At 31.3% G+C, this 24,521-nt stretch overlaps 1 protein-coding gene across 1 annotated transcript; it reads right to left on the reverse strand.

Moving 5' to 3' along the window:
- Positions 1-1,109: 1,109 nt before the first annotated feature.
- On the reverse strand, positions 1,110-24,521 carry LOC136988893 (cytochrome P450 3A8-like). The gene is made up of 14 exons (XM_067286902.1): positions 24,412-24,521; positions 23,159-23,255; positions 22,701-22,753; positions 19,581-19,674; positions 18,258-18,374; positions 18,045-18,133; positions 14,938-15,083; positions 11,916-12,034; positions 11,558-11,681; positions 11,317-11,477; positions 10,796-10,884; positions 10,557-10,700; positions 10,299-10,461; positions 1,110-1,212 (listed from the first exon to the last, which is right to left on the reverse strand). Exons 1-14 carry the CDS (start codon positions 24,483-24,485, stop codon positions 1,129-1,131), a joined length of 1,554 nt encoding a protein of 517 aa, XP_067143003.1. The 5' UTR covers positions 24,486-24,521; the 3' UTR covers positions 1,110-1,128.

The following is a 24,521-nucleotide window of genomic DNA, read 5'->3' on the forward strand; positions in this document are numbered from 1 at the left end:
TTAAATAAGTAATCACTGGTCTAGACCCTGAAGGATCATCAGTTCTAAATTATGTTGTCGCTACGGCGAACAGTGCCAATAACAGGAACTCGATTTATGGTATTTTCTGATCATAGTTAAAAATTATGAATACTTCATTCGTAATGAAAATAAATTAAATTTTTAGATTAGCCCTACTTATAAATAAATGATTTTTTTCCACACGCGAGGTCAGCTTTTTCGCCCGATCCGAGAAGTAAAATTGCACGTTTATCATTTGTTTATCGTACTGCTCAACGTTGTTGAACTAGTTACACGTTATGTAGTGAGTATGGTTTAAATTATACCGGTACAATACTTGTGTTTTCTGTTCATAATTATAAATTATAAATGCTTTATTCGAAATTATTAGTTAAAAGTGAAATTAAATTAAATTTATGGATAGACATCTTGCTAAAAAATGAATTTTTCCATAAAAAATCAATACTGTAAGATTATGAAATTAATTATGAATAAAATAAAACATAGGGACTTAAAATTTGACATTATCCCACTGACAGAAGTTCTATTATTATTAGTAATTAAACATTTTGTAATATTCATAAGTAAATAGCCTAAACAACATTATTGTTTGCATTAATTATAAATTCATTACTCAGATGACAAACGCAATCATAATATTGTCTGGGTAACATTATTTCGGAAAAAACAGAATAGTTATAGAGAAAAGATAGGGTCAAGACTAAAACCTTCTCTCACTTATAGCTAATTATAGGTGGAGGCGATGTAATGCTTGCTAGGGGAACTATTTCGTGTTTTTTTTTTTTTTTTTTTTTGTTTCCTTAATCACTGCGACTTTAAAATTCAGTACATACTTCCGGTAAATATTTATAACAAAATTTTTTTATTATTTATTTTGTATTATTAAAATAAATCAATATCAAAATATTTATAAAATACAATTCAAAATAATTTACATTTTTATTGAATATTATATGTAAATTCTTTCAAATCATTATCTTAGCAAGAGTTTTTTTACTGATGCATTGACTTCCCTTTTTGTACCAGAAAGTTGGCAATAAATTTAATTTTCAATTTATATAATTTATTAAAATATATTTAATTAAATGAAATTATTTTAAATTTAATTTAGTTGAATTGGGTCCTTTTTTTAACTTTCAAAATTACTTCCTTAACCTGCAATCCTTGTCCAAATACGTATTTTAGAGGCTTCTGTAAAAGAATTTTTAAACTGAGTTTTAATATATTAGTAAAAATGTAGATTTATTTATTAAAATTAAAATTATAAAACAATTATATTTCATAAATTCTAATAAATTTTTATAATTTTCTTAATATATTTAAATATAATGTGTCTTGCAATGTATTATTATTATATATATTGGGTTAAGTGAGATATACTCGGTTAACACCGGTGGCTGTGTACTATGCCGGACCAAAGTCAAGGCATAGTAACCAAAACAGAAATTAAAGAAGTGTATCAGTGTGTGTGTCTGTATTCAGGAATTTTCTCACAATATCACATGTATTCAATATAGTGGCCTTCTGTAGTGTGATGTATGTGTTTCTATTCAATTCTAATGTGCCCAGGCTTTTGTGTAGTGTGTGTGGTATGACACCTGTAGAGGAGAGAACAACAGGTACAGTTAGCACCCTATCCATCCTCCACAGATACCTTATTTCCTGGGCGAGTTCTATGTACTTGCTAATTTTTTCAGTGCATGCGTTTTGTATATTGTGAGTGTTTGGAATGGATATGTCTATAATGTATGTGATTTTATTGTGTTTGTCAATGAGTGTGATGTCTGGTCTGTTGTGATAAATTGTTTTATCTGTGATTATGGCTCTGTCGTAGTAAATTTTGTGCGTGTTGTTTTCCAATACTGTCTGCGGAATGTATTTGTAGTATGGTTTGTGGATGTCTACTAATTTGTGTTTCTTTGCAAGCTCTTGGTGTATTATATTTGCTACTTGATTATGTCTGTGTAAATAATCTGTCTGTGCCAAGAGCTTGCAACCAGAGGTGATGTGTTGTATAGTTTCTGGCATGATGTGACATTTTCTGCACGTGTCATTTGTGAGTGTTGCATCTTTGAGTATGTGTTTTCTGTAGTTTTTAGTATTTATGACCTGATCCTGTATGGCAATCATGAATCCTTCCGTCTCCCCAAAGAGGCATCCCCGAGCTAACCAGCTGTTTGACGCAGTTTTGTCAACAAAATCCTGGGCCAGATCATAAGGATGCCTGCCATGGAGTGCCTTTCGAGCCCACGATTGCTTAATGGTGTCTATGCTTTTTATATGTTGCGTTGTGTCCATATGATGTGAGTGTAAGTTTAATGGTGTGTTATTTGAGTCTGCTATAGTTACTGCTTTATGTAATTGTGATGTTTCTTGTTTTTTGTAGAAAAACTCTCGCAGTGACTGTATTTGTTTGTAGTGAAGGTTAACTATGTCAATCAGGCCACGTCCGCCATCTTTACGTGGAAGGGTTAATCTTTCTGTGGCAGATTTAGGATGATGTTGTTTATGCTTAGTAAGTGTTGTTCTTGTTTTCCTTTGGAGTTGCTCAAGATCAGTGTGAGTCCAATGTATAACTCCAAAAGAATATGTGAGTACTGGGATGACATATGTGTTTATTGCTTTAACTGTGTGTTTTGCATTTAACTGTGTTCTGAGAATAGCATTTAACCTACTTTGGTATTCTTTAATTAATCTTTGTTGTTATTATTATTATTATGTTGGGTTAAGTGAGATATACTCGGTTAACACCGGTGGCTGTGTACTAAGCCGGACCAGAGTCAAGGCATAGTAACCAAAACAGAAATTAAAGAAATGTATCAGTGTGTGTGTCTGTATTCAGGAATTTTCTCACAATATGACATGTATTCAATATAGTGGCTTTCTGCAGTGTGATGTATGTGTTTCTATTCAATTCCAATGTGCCCAGGCTTTTGTGTAGCATGTGTGGTATGACACCTGTAGAGGAGAGAACAACAGGTACAATAAGCACCCTATCCATCCTCCACAGATGTATTATTTCCTGGGCAAGTTCTGTGTACTTGCTAATTTTTTCAGTGCATGCGTTTTGTATATTGTGAGTGTTTGGAATGGATATGTCTATAATGTATGCGATTTTATTGTGTTTGTCAATGAGTGTGATGTCTGGTCTGTTGTGGTAAATTGTTTTATCTGTGATTATGGCTCTGTCGTAGTACATTTTGTGCGTGTTGTTTTCCAATACTGTCTGTGGAATGTATTTGTAGTATGGTTCGTGGATGTCTACTAATTTGTGTTTCTTTGCAAGCTCTTGGTGTATTATATTTGCTACTTGATTATGTCTGTGTAAATAATCTGTCTGTGCCAAGAGCTTGCAACCAGAGGTGATATGTTGTATAGTTTCTGGCATGATGTGACATTTTCTGCATGTGTCATTTGTGAGTGTTGCATCTTTGAGTATGTGTTTTCTGTAGTTTTTAGTATTTATGACCTGATCCTGTATGGCAATCATGAATCCTTCCGTCTCCCCAAAGAGGCATCCCCGAGCTAACCAGCTGTTTGACGCAGTTTTGTCAACAAAATCCTGGGCCAGATCATAAGGATGCCTGCCATGGAGTGCCTTTCGAGCCCACGATTGCTTAATGGTGTCTATGCTTTTTATATGTTGTGTTGTGTCCATATGATGTGAGTGTAAGTTTAATGGTGTGTTATTCGAGTCTGCTAGAGTTACTGCTTTATGTAATTGTGATGTTTCTTGTTTTTTGTAGAAAAACTCTCGCAGTGACTGTATTTGTTTGTAGTGAAGGTTAACTATGTCAATCAGGCCACGTCCGCCATCTTTACGTGGAAGGGTTAATCTTTCTGTGGCAGATTTAGGATGATGTTGTTTATGCTTAGTAAGTGTTGTTCTTGTTTTCCTTTGGAGTTGCTCAAGATCTGTGTGAGTCCAATGTATAACTCCAAAAGAATATGTGAGTACTGGGATGACATATGTGTTTATTGCTTTAACTGTGTGTTTTGCATTTAACTGTCTTCTGAGAATAGCATTTAGCCTACTTTGGTATTCTTTAATTAATCTTTGCTTTATTTGTGTATGTTCTGTTAGTTTGGCCTGTTGGAATCCTAAATACTTGTAGAACTCGCCCTCTTCCATGGATTCAATAATGTCTCCATTATCAAGCGCAAAATCTTCTTTCTTCAGGATTCCTTTTTCTATGTGAACTGTTTTGCATTTATCTAGGCCAAATTCCATTTGTATGTCCTTGGTGTATGAATGTGTGATTTGTAGGAGTTGATGAAGTTGTTTTTGTGTGGATGCATAAAGTTTTATGTCATCCATGTACATGAGATGTGACAGTGTAAACTGTGTTGTTTTTTCGTGTCTGATATTGTAACCATATTGCGTGTTGTTTAACATGTTGGATAATGGGTTCAGGGCTAAGCAGAACCAGAGAGGACTCAAGGAATCTCCTTGAAATATTCCTCGCCTAATAAAAATTTGGTTTGTTTGTATGGAAGTGTTACTAACCCTGAGATGTAGTGTTGTTCTCCAGTGCTGCATAGTGTTTTGAAAGAATGCAATGAGTGATGGATGTATTTTGTACATGTGTAGAATATGTAGCAGCCAACTGTGTGGAACACTGTCGAATGCTTTTCTGTAGTCTATATATGCCATGTGTATGTTTCTGTGTTGTTTGTGTGCTTGCCGTAGAATGACTGAATCTATGAGTAACTGTTCTTTGCATCCCCTGTGGTTTCTACGGCAACCTTTTTGCTGTTCTGTTAGAATGTCGTGTTCTTCAACGTGTTTGTATATTTTGTTTGCGATACAGGATGTCAATAATTTGTAGAGTGTTGGAAGACATGTAATTGGTCTGTATTGTGTGGGGTCTGTGGTATTGTTGTTTTTAGGTTTCATGTAGGTGATGCCCTGGGTAAGAAAATTTGGCATGTCTTGTGGATTGATGATGATGTGTGTTAGATGTTTAGCTAGTTCCTGGTGCAGTGATGTAAACTTTTTGTACCAGAAATTGTGAATGTTGTCTACACCAGGTGTCTTCCAGTTGTGTGTTCTGTTAACAGTGTATTGGAAATCATGTATGTTTATTTCAACACAGGGCATAGTTGGTATGTTGTGCAAGTTTCTGTTCTCCTCCTCGATCCAGCCTGCTTCAGCATTGTGCGTGACAGCACTGGACCAAAGAGAAGACCAATATGTTGTGAGTTCTTCTTCTGTTGGTGTGCCACTGTGCTGTGTATCAGTGTTTGCTTTGTTATTAATTTGTCTGTAAAAGAGTTTTTCATTGTTTGTAAATAATTTATTTTGTTGTTTTCGTAGTGTACATGTTTTGTATCGTTTGAGTCTACATGCTTTGGCAGCAAGTTTTTGTTTTAGTGTATCAATGTATTCTGTAATGCGTGTGTTGTGATGTTCATGTTTTGTGTGTGTTTTTATTTTCTTGAAAATGTTTTTGAGCTGTTTCCTTAATTTGGGTGTTATGTTGTTTTTAGTGTATTGTATTAGCCTGCCTAATTGCTGTCTAATGTCATTTATTTGTGTTTCTATTCTTCTCTGCCAGGCAGGCTTGTGATAGAATTGTGTTTTCTGTGTATTTGTCTGTGATTGTACTTTCAGTCCATGGTGTGTCACTACTGTGACTGCCCCAGCATAAACTAATGTATGAATGTCTGCGAGTGTAGAAATTGAATGAATGTAGTGTGATAGTAAGTGAGTGTTTACATAATTTAGTGTTTTTCCTACTTCCTTCGACGTGTTGATTTTTGGTATTCGTGGTCTTTGTGTGGGATCTGTGCCTGTATATTTAGTGAGTGTTTCCTCAAATATATGTGAGAGTGTATTAACTAAATCCATGTCTATGTTATCAGTGATGGATGAGGAAGTGTCTGTAGTATCATTAGTGGTAATTGTTGTATGTGTGTTATTATCAATGCTTGTTGCTGGATTATCCTGACAGGTTACATGATCTTCATTAATGTTAGATGTTTCTGTCTGTTGATGTATTTGATCAGTAACCTGTTGTTTGATAAGTTCAAGTGTTGTTTGTGGAATAAGGTTGTTGTGTATAATTGTTCTTTTTTGATCAACAACCCTTTGTTCGGTGACAGTGAGATGAGGATACTGTTGTGTGAATCTATGGTGTAGTTGTTGTCTGTATGCTGTCATGTTTGTTTCGAGTTTTGTGATGGTGTAATAAGTACGGATGATAAACTCGTTCATTTCTACTGTCCATTTCATCCGTTGGCGTGGTTTTCCAGCCTTTGTGGTCTGTGGATGCATTGCCACAGAAACACCAAGGCTGGGTTGGTTCCTCACATCTGTTGAGGGCATTGCAGTAGCCATGCTTGGGCCGGTGCTGCTTTCGCCACCGGTAACCAAGGGAGACTGTGGCCTATTTTTCGAACGTGAGCCTCTGCCTAACCCACGAACGCGGACCTTGTTAACCCGGGCGACGTCCGAGCCGGTATCACACTTTGATCTAGTTATTACCATGATGAATATCTCCACAGAATGTGGGTGTGGTCACTCTTAGCTTCATTTCTCCCCATAGACCTTACTGGCATGGGTGTCCCTACCAGGAGCTTATGCTCCAGCCTGCATTGCCCTATGGATCAGTAAAATTACTGGGCTCTCCCACCACGACCAGGTGGTGACCACGGGAGAGTTATTATTATTTTTTTGGGTTAAGTGAGATATACTCGGTTAACACCGGTGGCTGTGTACTATGCCGGACCAAAGTCAAGGCATAGTAACCAAAACAGAAATTAAAGAAGTGTATCAGTGTGTGTGTCTGTATTCAGGAATTTTCTCACAATATGACATGTATTCAATATAGTGGCCTTCTGTAGTGTGATGTATGTGTTTCTATTCAATTCTAATGTGCCCAGGCTTTTGTGTAGTGTGTGTGGTATGATTATTATTATTATTATTATTATTATTATTACTATTATTATTTTTATTATAAATTATTTATTTGATATAACTGTTGTTATTACAAACGGGGTTAAAAGAACATTATTGTTTTAAGTTAGCTACACAAACAAAAAAAATTGTATAATCGCTTCTCGGCCTCTGGCTAAGATTGTTTGTAATTATTATTATTATCATCATTACTCTTTATTATCAAAAAGAGAAGTTTATTATCTTGTTACTCATGGGCAAGGCAACTAGATATATTACAATAAATAATCTGTCATACAAACTTTAGTAACCAATGAACACTGGTAGTCAGTTGTTCACGGTTTTGCACATCGTCACTATGCTGGTCACGCGGAGTTTTCAGTGTTTTTTTTCACACTTTTAAGCACGGTAGAGAAAAATTTTTCTTCGGCTTCTTTAGCTCTTAATCATTCAACTAAACTGTATTAAACTAAACAACTAAAAGTGTTATACTGTATCAATGGCTCATTCGATATCTACGAAAGCATTGAATAGTTTTATATGCTTTTGTCAAACGAAGTTGAACGAATGCGAAGATCCGGAATAATTTGGTCCAGATCCCATTCGGATTGTCAAAAACACGCGTAAATTAACATTTTAATTCTGTAAACTCAAAACACACGATTATTCAAATTTAGGTGTTTTAAGTTCAAGCCAGTATTTTACAAGAAATGTAGGAATACATTTACAAACATTCAAAATATAATTTAAAGAATGACTACATTTAAACAAAAGTACGCTGATTCATCAACAAGGAAGTTATCATTTTGACGCTTCACTGTAATAATAACAGAAATGTAGCCGATTCTGCATCACTATTTCTAACATAAGAATATAGGAATTTGAATTCTATATTCACTTCTTTAGTCCATTGTTGAGACTTTTCAGTTAAAATTGCTGTGAAACATTTTCTTGCAGTTGAAATTTTTGCAATTATTATTGTTCTTATTGTATTTTTGAATAATAATTAAAACAAAGTTTAAATAAATTAATTTATTATGTAATAAGCAATGGTACATAATAATTTCATTAAATTCATATAAATCTAAACCAAGATTTACTCCTTCATAAACACTTCTGGCATAAAGATGTCAATATTAATTAAATTAATTTTAAGCTTATTAAACAACTAAATATTTTTGTTTCTGTTATTTAAACTATTGATTCTGTTTTTCTCTATATAAATATTTATCATTTTTAATAAGATTTTGCTGAATGCTACGGACCGTTCATTAATTACGTGTACGGTTTAAGGGATGAAGAGGAGCATTGGCGTAGCCAAGATTTTGTTATGGGAGGGGCCTAGTAGAAGCTGTAATTTTCTGGGAGGGGCACCAGGTTAACTGCGTGGGGCCGGGCTATACTTTTCTGGGGAGGGGCACCAGGTTAACTGGGGGGCCGTGCCCACCCATGTCCCTTCCTGGCTACGCCCATGAAGAGGAGTCGCGAAAAGTACATCATTGTACACAATGGGGAGAGTAGAGGTCGTGACATTGTTCATATGAATATTTTAGTGTGATACAATTTTTTTCTTATAAGCCCTTTTACTAGTCATGTGAATAAACATTAAGAAAATATTTATAGAAAATATTAAGTACTGTAAATATTTTAAAGTTACTTCTTAATTTAAGGCGGTTCATGAAATTTTGTACACCTAATTAAAGAAAAAAAAATTTATCAAAACTATATCATTGTACACAAATATTTCATATTGTATACAAAAGGATCAAAATTGTTAATTTTTACCACACAACTAGGTGCATTATGTAGACACTAGGATTTTTTATCTCGTTTTTTTATCAATATTGGCGTCTAAGATATTGCAGAATAAAGAGCGATGTAAAAAAAGCCCAGTGTCTATCTGTGCACCTAGTTGTGTAGTAAAAATTAACAAGTAAAAGAAGACACGGCTTTGAAAAAAGACAATAAGGATCAAAATTGGCTTAAAAAACTATAGAGTAACGAGCAATTATTTATTGTTACATAGTCACAATGCCGGGCTACAATTTTTAATCATATTTTTAATTTATTTAATATAAAATATGCGTTCTCCATCCGAAATTGGTATTGTCTTGCCGCTGTGTATCGTACTTTTCCTATTAGCAATAGTTAAAGTTTGTATATACTTAATCGGGACCTCCTGCTCCTACGATTTCTATATCTGTTCTCTACTTTCATCTGTCTAATTTCGTTCTTGAGATTAAGAGAAGACAGACAGACAAACGACAGTGGTAACTAATAGGTCTACAGTTTTTTCAAATTGTAGCCCAATTAATGCTCAGCGTGTTATGCATTTCAATACAGAAGAAATCGGGCAGAAGAGACTTTCTATAGTTTTTGGCCATAGGGTGGTACAAACTAACAAGAACTGCAAAAACTTGATAACAGACTCTACAGCGCATGTCTGCTCTTTCGAGATTATTGAGTTGACAACGTGCTGCAACAGAGTTAATCTCTTTCTCCAGCAAGATATTGCAATTTTACTAATTCTTATTCTTATGATAAGCCAAACAAATTAATATTAAATGTTATACGCACTCCTGTTTCTTTAAATTGCACTTGGAACTGTAGATTTATATACATATATGGTAACTCTTCTAAAGTAATATAATATTGTAAACTGTAGATTAACATAATTTAAATATAATATCTACGTTTGGTCAGATCTGTTAAAGGGCGTTATTCCAGCGTTTTTTTTTTTTTTTTTGAACTGCCTCAAATGAGTCCATATTCACGTGCTGGAGTGGACAGTGACGAGAAAGATACTATTTTCATTTGGGAATTTTCCCTTAATTGAAAGAGTGTATATTTGTTGTGTCTGTATTCAGGAATTTTCTCACAATATGACATGTATTCAATATAGTGGCCTTCTGTAAAAATTAGTTGTATTGCACAAGGATAAATTGTATTTTATAATTACATAGGGATAAAATATAGAACAATGTAATTTTATCGTTGGTTATTTTTAAGTAATGAAAGTAACAGTGTTCCGGGATAGAACGGACCAAAGTGCATGTTTCTTTATATCATAACAATTGACGTCTTTAATTTTTTGGTAGTTTTGAAAGAAATACTGTGTTTTCAAGTATTTAAAAGATAAACTTGTTAATTTTCAAGTGTGTATGTGTATCCTTCATTATTTTACAACGCTTAAATCACAGGTATTCTGTCCCGCCCAGGTTTTTTCTATAGAATAATTAATATACGTTACTATATATATTATTCTTTCTTTACTACTACTAATATTCATTATATTTACAATCATTATATGTATACAATAAAAATATGAGATTATTAGGTTGTAAATCTATATAAACACAATTTAACATTAATTATTTACCATTGTTTCATCGGTAGCGACTAATTTCATATTGCGCAAGAGGTAAATTATACCCAACTTCATAACCATATTGATATACCTCATTCCAATACAATGTCGAGGACCATCTCCAAAAGGTAAAAATGAAAATGGACGGATTAAATTTCTGTTTTCTGGTAAAAATCTAAACACAACGATTAAAATTATAATTATAGAGTGTACTTACCGTAAAAACGCAAAAAATTAGTATGAACGACGTAAACATTTTATATGAAATACCTTTCGGGATTAAATTTTTCTGGTTCTGGAAACCATTCAGGATCATGATGCATACCGTAAACAGGTATTAAAACAGATATTCCTTTTTTAATTTTTATTCCAGTATTAGGTAGAATATAATCCTCAGCGGCTACTCTCGTCAATCTATAACATTAAATAAAAATTAATAAACGTCTTTTAAAGTTATATTTTTTTCAACTATTGATTATGAAGTTTTAAATAAGTTAAATGGTACTTACATTACTGCCGGGTTCTGTATTCTTAATGTTTCATTTAAAACAGCATCAAGGTAAGGCATTTTGGAAAGAGTATCAAAATTTATATCACCCTGAAATAGTCAAATCATATATGAATAATAATTATATATGTTGTATATGAATTTCGTTTAATAATTTTGATTGTTTTCTGAATAAAAATTGAAAATTAACTGTTGTAGGTAAGTGGTTCAGTTAAGACCTTCGAATTGAACGAAGAAAAGCAATTATTTTCTCTCGTATTACGTATATTATTATGTAATTTAATTTTTTTGTAAATGTAAATTAAAATTAAAATATTTTGTATTATTTTAATTTGAATAAATTTACAGGACTTCACATCTTTCAAAAAAGGATAAAACAATATAAATTTTATATATTTTTTTAATTTGAAAAGATTTTTGTCTTCTGCGTAAAATTCAGAAGGTACAATGTTTTAGGAACAAAAAGTAATCGTAAAATAATATTATTATTAATGCAATTAATAAAGACTAGATTTAGGTTACATATTGCTGCCACGTTTCATCTATTTCTGTTAGCAGTTTCTCTTGACATTTTGGATTTAATGCCATTTGGTAACAAAAATATGTTAACACTGTAGTTGTCGTATCGTGCCCAGCAATAAAGAATAAAATACTTTGAGCTACAATTTCATCAATCGTCATGGCTGTAATTTAAATTATTATGATTATTAAACAGGTTATTAATTTAAATAAAACATATGACGTAATAAAAATAATTTCATACTTTTGTGTTTATGTTGCACCTGATAATTATTTATTTCGTTTGAAACTTCTTTTAAATCTTCAGTACTATTTTCGAGAATCCCTTCTTGGGCGTCCATCATTAATTGAAGAAAATCATTACCTCTCTATACAAAGTGAAGATCATATTTATTGTACAGTACACATCAAATATGAAGTGAATAAAACTTCTTTATTTTAGAAAAAAAATAGACTAATTCAAATTTGATGTCGAAACGATACTGTTTATTTTAATATTATGTCTACATATTTTATACCATATCAAGTAATCGTAAAAATTATTAGAAATCGGTTATATTCAGTAAATTAATATTGTATATAAGGTAATAATAAGTAATTACTATTTTCTTTTCTTTTCTTTCTTCTAAAATTTTCAAAATTACATTCCTGAAGTAATCCAATACCTTACGGGGAAAAATTTCTATCTTGAAGTAACGAACTAACTTGGGCGCAATCAAAACTAAAAATTAATAGTAAAATATGTATATAATCTTATGTTGAAAATATTATTATAATTTTACTTGGAAATGAATATTTGTTTGTTTACAGTGCATTTTTATCACACTATTCTTTTCCACTGTAAATATCGGCACAAATTTTGGAAAATTTTAACGACCGTGGGCACTAAGGATTTTTTCGATTTTCTACATTAGATGTTCAGAACGGGCGGTTTTTTTTATTTCTAACAGAACGCAGGAAATGCCACTTAGTGTTACATGTCTATGCACAGAAGGCTCGGGGTACGACAGAGAAAAAGGTTGAGAACCGCCGGTCTAGATTACCAATTGGACGGCTAGGTAGAGATGTCGCGAGAGTAGGAGAGTTGGAGAATTTTTCTCGAGGCAAGAAAAAACTTAGCCTATAGGAATAACTGCGACTCCCTACCTATAAATTTTCACTAACAAAAAATGTTTAAATTGCTTTTAATTAATAAGAAATATTTTATGTATTTCATTTGTTTAAAAAATTGAAAAAAGGCCCGCTTTATCCCGTGTCTTCGTAAAAGCTCTCGATAGCCCTGGCTAAGTAGACTTTAATATAATTAAATGGCTGTTATTGTTATTACGAAGAAATGTTTAAGGAATCGCGTTGCAGAAAGTATCTTAATCGCGCTTCGAACGTGTATCTCCTTAATCGAAACACATTCGTTTCTATGCTGTCATTCAGGCGGCATCACCATAGTACACATTTAAAAATATAAAAATAAATATATGATTTATAACTAACAAATAAGTCCGGCGTTGCCCAGGCAAAAAATAGGTACAGACATTAAGATTATTAGATTATTTCGTACTGCTAACCCTTATATTATATTATATTATAGAATTTGATACACATACGTACAAAGATTATCTTACCTAATGGATTATCAGTCCAAGTGACCAATGTAAGACGACATTTAAAAAGTTTTTAAAATTGTATACAGTACAAGAATAAATAATTTTAAAATGTGTTAGATTGGTGTGATAAACCCTTACGTAAGATAACCTTTGTAGTTATATAAATCAAATACTATTATATAACAAATATTAAAACGAAAACCGTAAAAACAGTTTGGTTATTTTAGCATACCATTATCATGTTTATTGCAACACTCGGACGGTATGAAATGGCACAATTTCATTAGTCAATTAGATAGCAATTCAAAATATGACATTTAAAATTTTTATTAAGATATCATATTTTCTCCTATTGTTAACTCTAAAAATTTGTGCCATTCACAGCCGAATAACAAATGGTAATCTGCCAACCAATCAAATTTCGCGAAAAAGGGACCAAATATTTAAACTCGACACCCTCGAAAACTGCTCAAAGCATATTCTGTGCAGGCTAGTAACCTCGTATTATGTCATTTTCCTATTCGAATGTCACCACACGGTGAATACGAAAGGAAGGAGGAACTGTTGCAGATGGAGGTTGAAGTAAATTCGATCAAAAGTAGTCGTTGTTCTCCGCCTGGTGAGACGATGGTCAATGACTACTAATTAATACTGCTCTACTATTAATATTTGAAAACTGATTCGTGTTGAATAGGTTGTGATGGTCTCTCATGTTATCAAAGTTGCTAACCTTAACGTCCGAAATACTTCATGTAAGACTTACTTAAATAAAGATATCTTATAAAATTGCGGAAATAATTGCTTTTGTGTAATCCAGTAAAAAAAAGTGAAACACGGTTGAAAAAGTAAATCTCAGCAAAAACATCTAATTAAAGAAAAGGCATAAGAATACCGGAAGCAGATTTGACAGTAAGACTCAACATGTGAATAAAGTGCACATTACACAGGCTACAACTACAGGAAATTTTGAATGAAGCAATGTCACCTTGTAGAAAAATAGAAAAAAATAAACATCGGCACAGAAAAAGACTTTCAGCTCTACTTTGTGCCTTAAAACCACTACCGTAATTTGGCTGAACGTTAGAATATCTTAAGCAGTATCAGTGAAAAAAGTTTGAGGAAATGAGTTTGAGTTACTATTGAAAGATGAAATTAAGGGAGGGCGCGAGGTGTCCAGGTTTCCTGGTAGTTAAATAATAACGGAAAGAAAAACTAGAAATGGCCGTGGCCATGTGATCCGTTGGCCATGCGCGAATCCACGACAGACTATCGGTGTTCGGTGATTTTATAGACTCGGTTACTGGAAGGTACTTATTAGACTGCAATTTGAAAAAATTGCAGACCTATTTATTCACACTGTCATCCGTCCGTCTCTGTCCTTCCTTAATCTCGAGAGCGAAGTTAGATAGATAAAAGTCGAGACAAGATATAGAAATCGTAAGAGAATGAGGACCAGATTAACTATATTTGAACAATTTCTACCACAAATCACGCTATATCAATTCAAAAATGTTCCCCTGAACGGAGTTAGGTACAAAACCGGCATAACTATATTGGTAACAGGAAAAGTACGATGTACTGTACAGGGGCAAAACACTACTACACTTCACGCAGGCAAATGCTATGCGCCATCTGTCACAGTAATGACGTAATGGGACATCTATTTCGCGCTCTATAATTGCCGCAGTAATTCAGTGAATATAATATATATATATATATATATAATATAATTTATATAATATAATTTATTATATTATTAAATTATATTTTTTTTTGTAAAAATTATATTTAGTTTATTATTTTGTTAAATTGTTTTCCAATATATGGCGCTACATGTAAAGCCAGCAATCAAATGTAGACAGAAAGCAATTAATATATAGAAATCTAATCAATAATGTGGGATGGTTCTGAACGTAAATGCCGAGTTTCGTAGCAATTGTTCAAACGGCCTAAGCGTGAATAGAAACAAACAAACACATCCTTATTCATGTATATAGATTGTGATAAAATAAATTTAACTAACATGCCAAAAGTTTTAACTTTGGAAAATCCCTGTTTGAAACCATTCGTGCATATTTCACAAATTCGCTATTTTCATTTTCCTGTGCGTTCAATTTGGTGGCAAAAGCTGTGGATGCTATGACATCGATAATGAATGCACTCATATATCTATAAAAAATAACAAATTCAATATAAATTATAATTATTAAAGCATTTTGAAAGTAAGGTTTTTAAAAAAATGTTAAAAATAAGAAAACAATTAGCGAGATGCAATTAAGATTTTAATATTACATGATATAGGTAATAAAAATTGGTGCTAATAAATGAAAAGTAACCTCTAGAAATTTGTTAGAAATTACTTGTCATTATACAATTTAAAAGAAAATTTAATTAATAATTTAAATTAGTTCGGAAAGTTTCTTTGGGTTTTATCGTGATTCCATGATAAGTAGCATGAATCGGGACGTTTTTGATTGGTATTCATCATTGAAATACGCATTATTTATTAAGACCTTTTTGAAAGAAAGACTTAAAGTAAGAAAATAAATACAGTATTGAAATTAAAAGCTAAATAAAATCAAACCTTATTATTACGTTATCGGTTAATGCTAAGTAGATTTGCGGTCGCATGGACGAGGAAAGATAGGCATTTCAAAGTTAACGAGTTTGATTAATGCAAATTTAATACAGATGCCAATTTTTAAGTCCCTTCGATTTTGTTCAACGGAGTATACATACAGAATATATGAATTTAATTTCAAAATAATTTTGATATGTTTATTTGCAATTCCTTTAAATATCTTTGCAATTTAAGGAACAATGACAAAACAATAAATCAATAAACTCATATCAAATAAAAATGAACTGATGGAAAAGCACAACAAAGGCTTGATATATTGTATGTCCTCTCGCGTTATATCTTAATTAAATATGAAATTTTTGAAATTTTTGTAATATTAATTACATATTTAAAAACATCTAACTTATTGATCGTAAATTCAATATGTTTTTCTGTATGTTAAGTGCAATTTTGTGTTTCTTTTACAAGTACAGACAAAACTGTAGTATTTCAAAATATTTCTAGAAAATTAGCAAGTTCGATGTACACTGGTTTAAAATTAAGAGAATTTTCGCATTCTATCGATTTGAACAAAAAGTAATGAACCGAAAGTACAAATTATGCCACCGAATATGAATGCAAATTTTTAGTGTTGAATGCTTACACGTGTGTGTGTGGGCACAGCTTTGACAGCGGAGCGGAACTAATCGCGGACAAAGCACACGTGGCTTTGTCTGCGATTAGTTCGCTCCTACTTGTTTTTCTTGCAAGAGTTGGTTCAATTTCATAAGAAATCAGATAAAATGAATACCACGAAAGTCTTGATGACGGATGCGGTAGAGAATCGTGGGAAGATTGAATGCGGGGCAACCACAAGTGTAGGTTGCTACAGAGTTCAATGTAACGTTCAATGTCGTCTGAAACTTTTGGAAACAGTTTAAGGACACCGAATGCATATCGAGAAGACCTGGGCAAGGTAATCCAAGAATCATGACGGCCAATGAAGATTGTTATTTGGAACTTTTTGCGAGGCGTCACAGGACTGCTTCAGCTTCACGGCTATCTCGTGAGCTGCATGCTGCCACTGGAACTCGAGTTTCAAGGGTTACTGTTTTCCGAAGTCTTCATAAGAGAGGGTGTTTTGCCACAAGAGCCGCTATTTGCATCCCGCTCACTTAAGCACACAAGACAGCGAATTTGAAGACAACATCAGCCTTGGAACAGACTTCAGTGGGGTACAGTTCTCTTCACAGACGAGTCGCGATTCAGCCTGGACACGGATTCTCGACACACCCTCACCTGATGAGAACCTGGGACCCGATACTTTTCCTCCAACATTCGAGAAGGAACAGCTATGGCAGAGGCGTGTCATCCAAGAATCATGTCAGTAGGTATCATGTTGGACGGCCAGGAGTCTGGGCAGGTACCATGTTGAAAGGCCGCACATCTCTCCGAATTTGACAGAGGCAGAGAAGTATGGGAATTAGATCTTATAGCCTTATGTTCAATTTTTCACGGACGCAGTTGGCCCTCGGTTCATTTTTATAGACGACAACATCGTCCACACAGAGATCACCTGGTGGACAATTATCTTGAAAGTGAGGATATACGCCGAATGGATTGGCCAGACAGTCGCTAGACCTAAACCTTATTGAACATGTCTGGTACACTTTTGGGTTGACAATTGCAGCTCGAAATCCCCTCTGAGAACCACCCAGGAACTGAAAACTGTGTTGCTGCAGGAGCGGTATCGACTGCAACAGGAACTCATCAGCTACCTCGTTTCCAGTATTACGTCGCAATGTGAGAGTTGTATGACTGTGAGAGGAGACTTTAACCCATATTAGGGTTATTTTATGTTTGATCTTGCAAAGTATGTTTTGGACATTCCTGCGCTGATGAGCCTTATTGATGATCATGAGTGCATACCATGACTGTATAGTACACTTTTTCTCTTAAATAACTGTATCCACTTCAAATTTCATTCAAATGTGTCCATTAGTTTTTCATAAATTCGAAAAAATGTGCAAATTCTCTTAATTTTAAACTCCAGCGTATTTCTTTTTTCCTATTACATTTATTTAAAACGTGATGCGATTTGAAGAGAAGCTTTACTAGCAGGATGAAATCATGAAAGTTAATTTATAACTGAAACATTACGCGTCTAATGTAATTCGTTAAAAATAAACATTTTTAAAATTTTAACCTAACCTTATTTACGTCTAAAATGCTTTCCAAATAAATATAAATCTTGTAAATTTATTAGGTGAAAGAAACGATCATTTACGTTTCTGAAACGTTATAAAATTTATGCTCGTAAATGCTATATTCAATTAACGATTGATCAATTTAACAATGATTTGCCTAAAATTAATTTAAACATCACATAATTATTTAGTTAAGACATGAAATTTATTATCTTTTTAAAATTAATGAGATTAAATGTAAAAATTTAAATACTTTATACAGTAATTTAAATCAGCGTATGAAATATTTTGCATGCGGTGTTTGAACGCTTTATTAATTTTTAACTTAATGTTGAAAATTTATCTTATCTTATTATAATATACTTTTTGCAGTCAAATTCTTCTCCTTTCCCAGCCATTTCTTCGAAACGCTTGGATAAAGTTTCTGCACATTGTTTAACTAGATTCGTCATCTACGAACAGAAAAGAATGTTGTCAGAAAAATGTAACAAAAATTATTAATTGAATTTTCTGTTTAGTTAATACGATATTTGAATTTATATTATATATATAAATGTATAATTTAACATAAATTACTTTTCTTATCTTGCTACTGGTAAACGCGGGACTCATCAAATTTCGAATTCTTTTCCAATCTTCGTTAGTAAGTACAGATAACATTTTATCAAGCATTGGATCACCAAACTGAAATTTCTATAAAATAATTTATGTAGTTTTATTTTAAAATGTTTTTTTAGAATTTTATGTAATGAAGAGAATCAAAAAATATAGCGCAAGCTAAACTAAATCGTTTCACCTTTCGAAAATAAGTAAAATATATAAGAAGCACTTTCTTTTGATAGCCCCTCTTGAAATAAAGGTATCAAAACTTTTTCATATCGTATACTTTAATTACCCTAATGCAATGCTGTTTAATGACATTTAGGGGGTATTCTCACTACGAACTCTATAAACATAACCAAATGTCGAATTTAATCGTGAATTAGGTGTGTGTAAATGCACTACATACAGTATGTCGTATCATTCCTCATCCCAATCTCACACATTGACCAATGAAAACGTTATTTTTTAATTTTTAAAAATATACTAAAATGATTTTTCAATTTGTTTCATTGTATTTTAGACCATATTATTATACAAAAAAAATCAATTTCTGTATAATAATATGAGTGAAAAACCTTATATCATTCTTCAGTAATGAAATTACACATTAGTTTGTCAACATTAATATATAAATAAACTTCTTTTTTCTTTTTTTTTTTTTTTTTTGTTTTCTGGACTAAATTGTCTAACATTTTCTTTAAGAATTCCAACTTGTATACTTCTGTTTTTATTTTTTGGGGTGGATATCATTTGTCTTTCGGGACTTTTCCTATATTTTGTAACAACAAATAAATAATTAACTAGGGATTTGCAACGAGATTAATTGTTCCGTTGAAATAATAGATTTTTTTACATCGCGAGCATTGGACACCCGACACTATTAAGCCAATTGTCTTCTAAAAAATCATATCAATACATTTGAAAATGAACATTATAGATGTTAATGGAATTAACTAGAGCGTAAAAACTTTTCATGGCATTGTTTAATTACAATATTTGAAGATAACGCTATATTTGTTCCGCCGATAGCTTTGCTCCATATTTGAATAACTTTAATCAAAGTTTTATGTAATCAGCATTTTCGGAAATTATATTTAATATTACTTATTTCGCCTTTAGATAATTAGCAGAACAAATACAATGTTATTTCCAAAGAGATCTATTTGAGAACATCATAAATTTCATTAGTATAAGTTGTTGAGTTGATATTAATTTTATAATAAGCGGTATTAAAAATATATTTAAATTTTTCTAAAAGCTAATATAAATAAGCGAATAATTATTTCAATTTCTTACTATTCTGTTTCGAAATATATGAAAATCCTTTACTAAGATGTATTTCAAGAGCTCTGGTTCACTAATCCATAAGCTAGGGTCTGGATATCCTGTTCTGAAATATAATTTCGGCATTCATTTCAATAACCAAGAATTAATTCTTCACGTTTTAAAAACAAAGTGTTAAATGGATTAAAATATAACGTTTAATAACCAAAATTTCCTTTATGTTAATCAAGAATTTTGCTTTAAAGAATTTTATCTAAACAAAAAGTAATACTATTGAACAATGAAAATATAGATAAAATACAGGTACTCCTCACTTTACGACAGAGTTCCGTTCCGACGACTACGTCGTTAAGCGAATTGGTCGATAAGCGAGGAGCTCGCGCCGGGAATATAGGATCGTTGTAAAATTATACAAATTATGCAACAAACTTCAAATTTATTCATAAAAAGACTATTATAGTACGCTACTAGCCTATTATAGTACGCTTAGTGCGCATGTCACCATTCGCCACTGATCCACACTCAAGCTGAGAAAGGGGATTCCCCGAATTGCAGGTCGAAACTCGATCGGTCGTAAGTGCGAGTGGTCGTTAAGCAGATAGGTCGTAAAGTGAGGAGTACCTGTACAAGGATAATTTAAAATATACAATGAAAATTATTTTATTTAATTTTTAACGTAAGATTATGAATTACATCTATAATTCAATTTTTCGAATATGTTTAACGTTTAGAGTAAATAAATTGGGGATGTAAAATATACTCTGAAATAGAAATTATTTAATTAAAAATTACATGAAATATGTTTTTTCCCTTTCTTTCGATCAGTTAATACTATTTTCTGAATTGGATCTGTGACATGTCAAATTATATTGACAAAGAAATATGTGATAAATGTCACTTCGAACTTTCTAATATTGAAACTCTCCTTTCTCATGTCAATCCAGTGCGTTCTAAATTTTTCCCCAAATAGCATATTATTTTATGCGGAATTTCCTAAGATTGGCAAGTACTAATACCAATTTTTTAAATATATATTTTTGAAAACAAGATAATTATAATATAGAAAATTTAATTTTCTTTTTATTATTAAAAACCTACAGAAATTTTGTTCTTACTCTTACGTCAACAATAATTATTATTTTTTATATTAGAAATTTGACAATATTTTAAAATTGTTTTTAAAAATATGTTTTATATATCGATGGATTGAAAATATACTTGATTGATAAATTTCAAAACATGATGATTACCTGATGGGATAAATATTTCCCATTGTCCATCAAATATCACTTACCCTAGCACAATTTTTAAACATAAATGTTGTTTTTTGTAAGTATAAATTTTTACTTTTATATCATACCATATATCAATTTCGTTGAAGTGTTCTGACGTTTCGGATATGATTGTATAGGCCTATATAAAGCATATATATGAAATTCTTATTTTTCTGTTTTTATGGATACAATACTATTACTATTTACTAGTTATTATCTAATAATTCACTTGCAACAGTTATTAGCTAATACAATTATTTATTCTTATTCTATAACTAAGTTTAACAACTATCTGTATGTATTCAACTAATCATTTGTATTCTTGGCATAAGTTTATTTTAATTATTATTTGAATGAAAAGTGTAATTTTTAATTTCGTCAAGTTTTTTCAATTTATTTGAACAATTTTATTACAAACTTTAAAATTTTTCACACCGTTCATAACTATATAAATTCCATGTAAATAAATGCCGTACATTAATAGTTTTATAGGAATAAGTTTAACATATTAGATAACACTACCAAACATGATTTTTACCTCCAAAGAAATAAAAGTAGTTTTTTTTTTATCAATTCCAATGCCTACGTTTTGAAAATCAGCAAGAAAATGCCATTATTTTTAGATATTAAAATCTTGTACATCAGTTATCTGTGAATTTACCAACGTAAAGTAGGTGATGTAGCACCATCAATATTAGGAATTAATACCACAGAAAGCACTTTCAGTGAAGTAAAACAAGAATCCGAAATATGAAACTGATATTCCGTGTTCTTAAACTAAACATATTGTTTAAAGCGCTTTAAACCAGAACTGAGTTTCGTTGCTAGGTTTTGGTTGAGACTCTTCCGAAAATAAATTTTCATTTATGATCAACAAGATAAAACTTCAGAATTAATAAAACTCTATAGTAACTGTAATAGATTATAGTAACTTTTTGCTATTAGAAACATCAGGTATGGCCGACTATACATTGGCCGATTATACCGACTATACCAGTCGGTATAGTCGGCCAATGTAAAAATCCGCCTTCAATTGTTTGTTAATAGTCGATCTTTTAACTTATTCTTTTATTTAATTTTATTATCATTTACCGTGAGTTATAAAACATAGATCCAGATAAAAATATTAATATGAATAGAAGATATATTGTACTTATAGATCAGCTGCTTTTGGTGCAAAGTTTTGGAAATATTGAGAGTCAAAAGATTATTTCTATCCTGATATATCTGCCAATATTCAAAATGATATAAAACAAAAATAAATAGAATAAATACACTGATTTGTGAATCATTCTGGTCTTCTAAACTTTATGAAAAATAAAATAAAATATAAGTAGGGAAACATAACCATATTAAAATGATTTTCATAGATACTGTACTGTACAATATATGTGCTATATTCATATGCCATTCTGTATGCGTACCATTATACAAAGATGTTCTATTCTTTTGATCTTGCTTGTTAGGAAAATCTGAAAGTAATTTTTGAAATCGAGGGTTTTTCTTCTATGAATATCTCCTGTTTTAATGCCAGACGTATAGAACAATTATCTTTTGTAAATTTTCTAGTGTAATTTAAGTATAATTGCTGATAAAAGATATTCTAGTCAATAATACCATTTATCATAAACTGTCATTCTTAATTAATAAGTAAATATATATTAATAATAATTTATATAAAATATGGATTGATATAACATTAATTTTTATTTTTATTATAAAAATGGCCTGTAGGCCTTGTTAACAATTTCAATTTGTAATTAATCTATTACATTACAACGTTTATATAAAATCGGTAATATTGAAAAGTACATTTAAAAATAAAAATATTTATAAATTAAATAATGAAATAACTTACCCGAATATTCTTCCATTTCTTTTATATAGATCAATCATATTATCATGAAAATTCTAGAAGAAATTAGATTGAGTTTAAAACTAAACATTGTATAATTCAAGTCATAATTAAAAATTTAGAAATGAATAATTAAGAAAAAGAAAAGAAATATGATAACTGCATTATGTTTATTTTTCCTTTTTCTTCTGTGTAAATAAATAGTCAGTCAGTGACATTTTTGCTTGGCGGGGGAGTCACTGCCGTGACTTTTGATGCAAAATAGAATCTCGCGTTACATTCCGCTTAATGACGAGTCCCAAAAATTAAATCGTAACAGCCGAGTCATTATTTGTAAAAAATAAATCATTATAATTTACTATTTGTGAATAATAAATTATTTAATGTGTATATTCGGTATAATAATCAAATTAAATAATATAAATTTATTTTATAAGGGAAAAAATGTATTTAATAATTACCTGTCGAAATCCTTGTATAGTTGATTTTAAAAATTCAAATTTTGTTTGAGAGTTAACTCCTTGATTTTTCCAGTATCTGAATTTTCTATCAATATATCTATAATCATAAATGTATATTAAAAAACTGTTTACAGTATTTAAAAATTAAAATTAATTATAATTATATTTAAAGTAACACGACATTCCTAGTTATATTCGTATGTATTTAATTCCAAAGAAATGAAATTTAATCCATTCAAAATACAACAAAAGGTAGAGATTGATTCAAAAATATAAATATTTTAAAATTGTTTCTTTTATTAGGATCAAATTTAGATAATTAATTAATTTAATAACAAACTAATTAATTAAATTTAATATTTGTGTAATCTATATTGTTTCTTTTTTACGTTATTAATTTCAAACTGGATCTATAACTTCCTAACACGTTATCAATAAAATCATGTGATAGCCAGTCATAATATTCTTCATATACAGGGTGGACAGAAAGTAATGCGGCATTGAGAAATTGCTATAATTTCTAAATTTCTAAATCAAAGTTGATGAAAATTATTTATCTTATACGTTATTAAATGGAAATATGTATACATGTCTTAGAATTTAATGTAATCACCGGCTTCACTCATCAACGACACATTTTTCTCAGATTGTTATATGGATGGATGGCTATTTCTGCGTCTCTATAACCGAACCTGTCATTTTATCTTAGAATGATAATTCTTAATTATTTCCGGACGGATTGTGTCATTACGTCCCTTCACCGTGCATTACCATCTCGGTACATAAACCACTTATTTTCACACCTGATAGCGTGCAGCTGCGCTAGTTCCTGACTGACAATCGGTCGGCCATCTTTTTTGCCATTGCGCGTGCAGCCTCTCTCGACTACTCTTCCCACCGGATGCATTAATTATAGAATTGCATTAATTGTTGAATGTACGTGTACATTGTTGAGTGTACTGTACATGCACGCATAAATTTCGTTATGATTATATTATTATTACAAAAATTATAGCAATTTATCAATGTCTAGTTACTTTCCACCCACTTTGTATATTATTACTCCGACATACAAATAAGTTCGAAATATATTTTATCAAATTCCAATTTTAAGATAAATTATTGATACCGTTTTTCATATAATCGAAAATAAAGGTAGACAAACGTTAGAAGTTTCGAAAAATTTCGATTTAAAACTGTAAATAATTTTAAATTTTGATTAACAAGCGTACAAAGTAATAAACAAGACCTACATATAATAGAAAATGAATGTTGTGCAGATCAGAATGAGCCAAGTGGGAATATCAATACCAAATCCGACTTCCATGTTGCCTCTACTCCTTCGTAAATCTGTATAAACAAT

Source organism: Centruroides vittatus, unplaced genomic scaffold, assembly GCF_030686945.1.
Source record: "Centruroides vittatus isolate TY-2023 unplaced genomic scaffold, ASM3068694v2 scaffold_386, whole genome shotgun sequence".
Taxonomy (NCBI): Eukaryota; Metazoa; Arthropoda; class Arachnida; order Scorpiones; family Buthidae; genus Centruroides; species Centruroides vittatus.

Bases quoted from the DNA above. Each gene is read 5' to 3' on its own strand.
- LOC136988893 (XM_067286902.1), bottom strand. From the start codon at position 24,485: ATGGAAGTCGGATTTGGTATTGATATTCCCACTTGGCTCATTCTGATC. The intron at 11,478-11,557 runs GTATGAAATTAT...TTTAAATTACAG, and splicing joins GGTGCAACATAAACACAAAA to CCATGACGATTGATGAAATT. The intron at 1,213-10,298 runs GTAAATAATTAA...ATTCTTTTACAG, and splicing joins TCGCTACCGATGAAACAATG to AAGCCTCTAAAATACGTATT.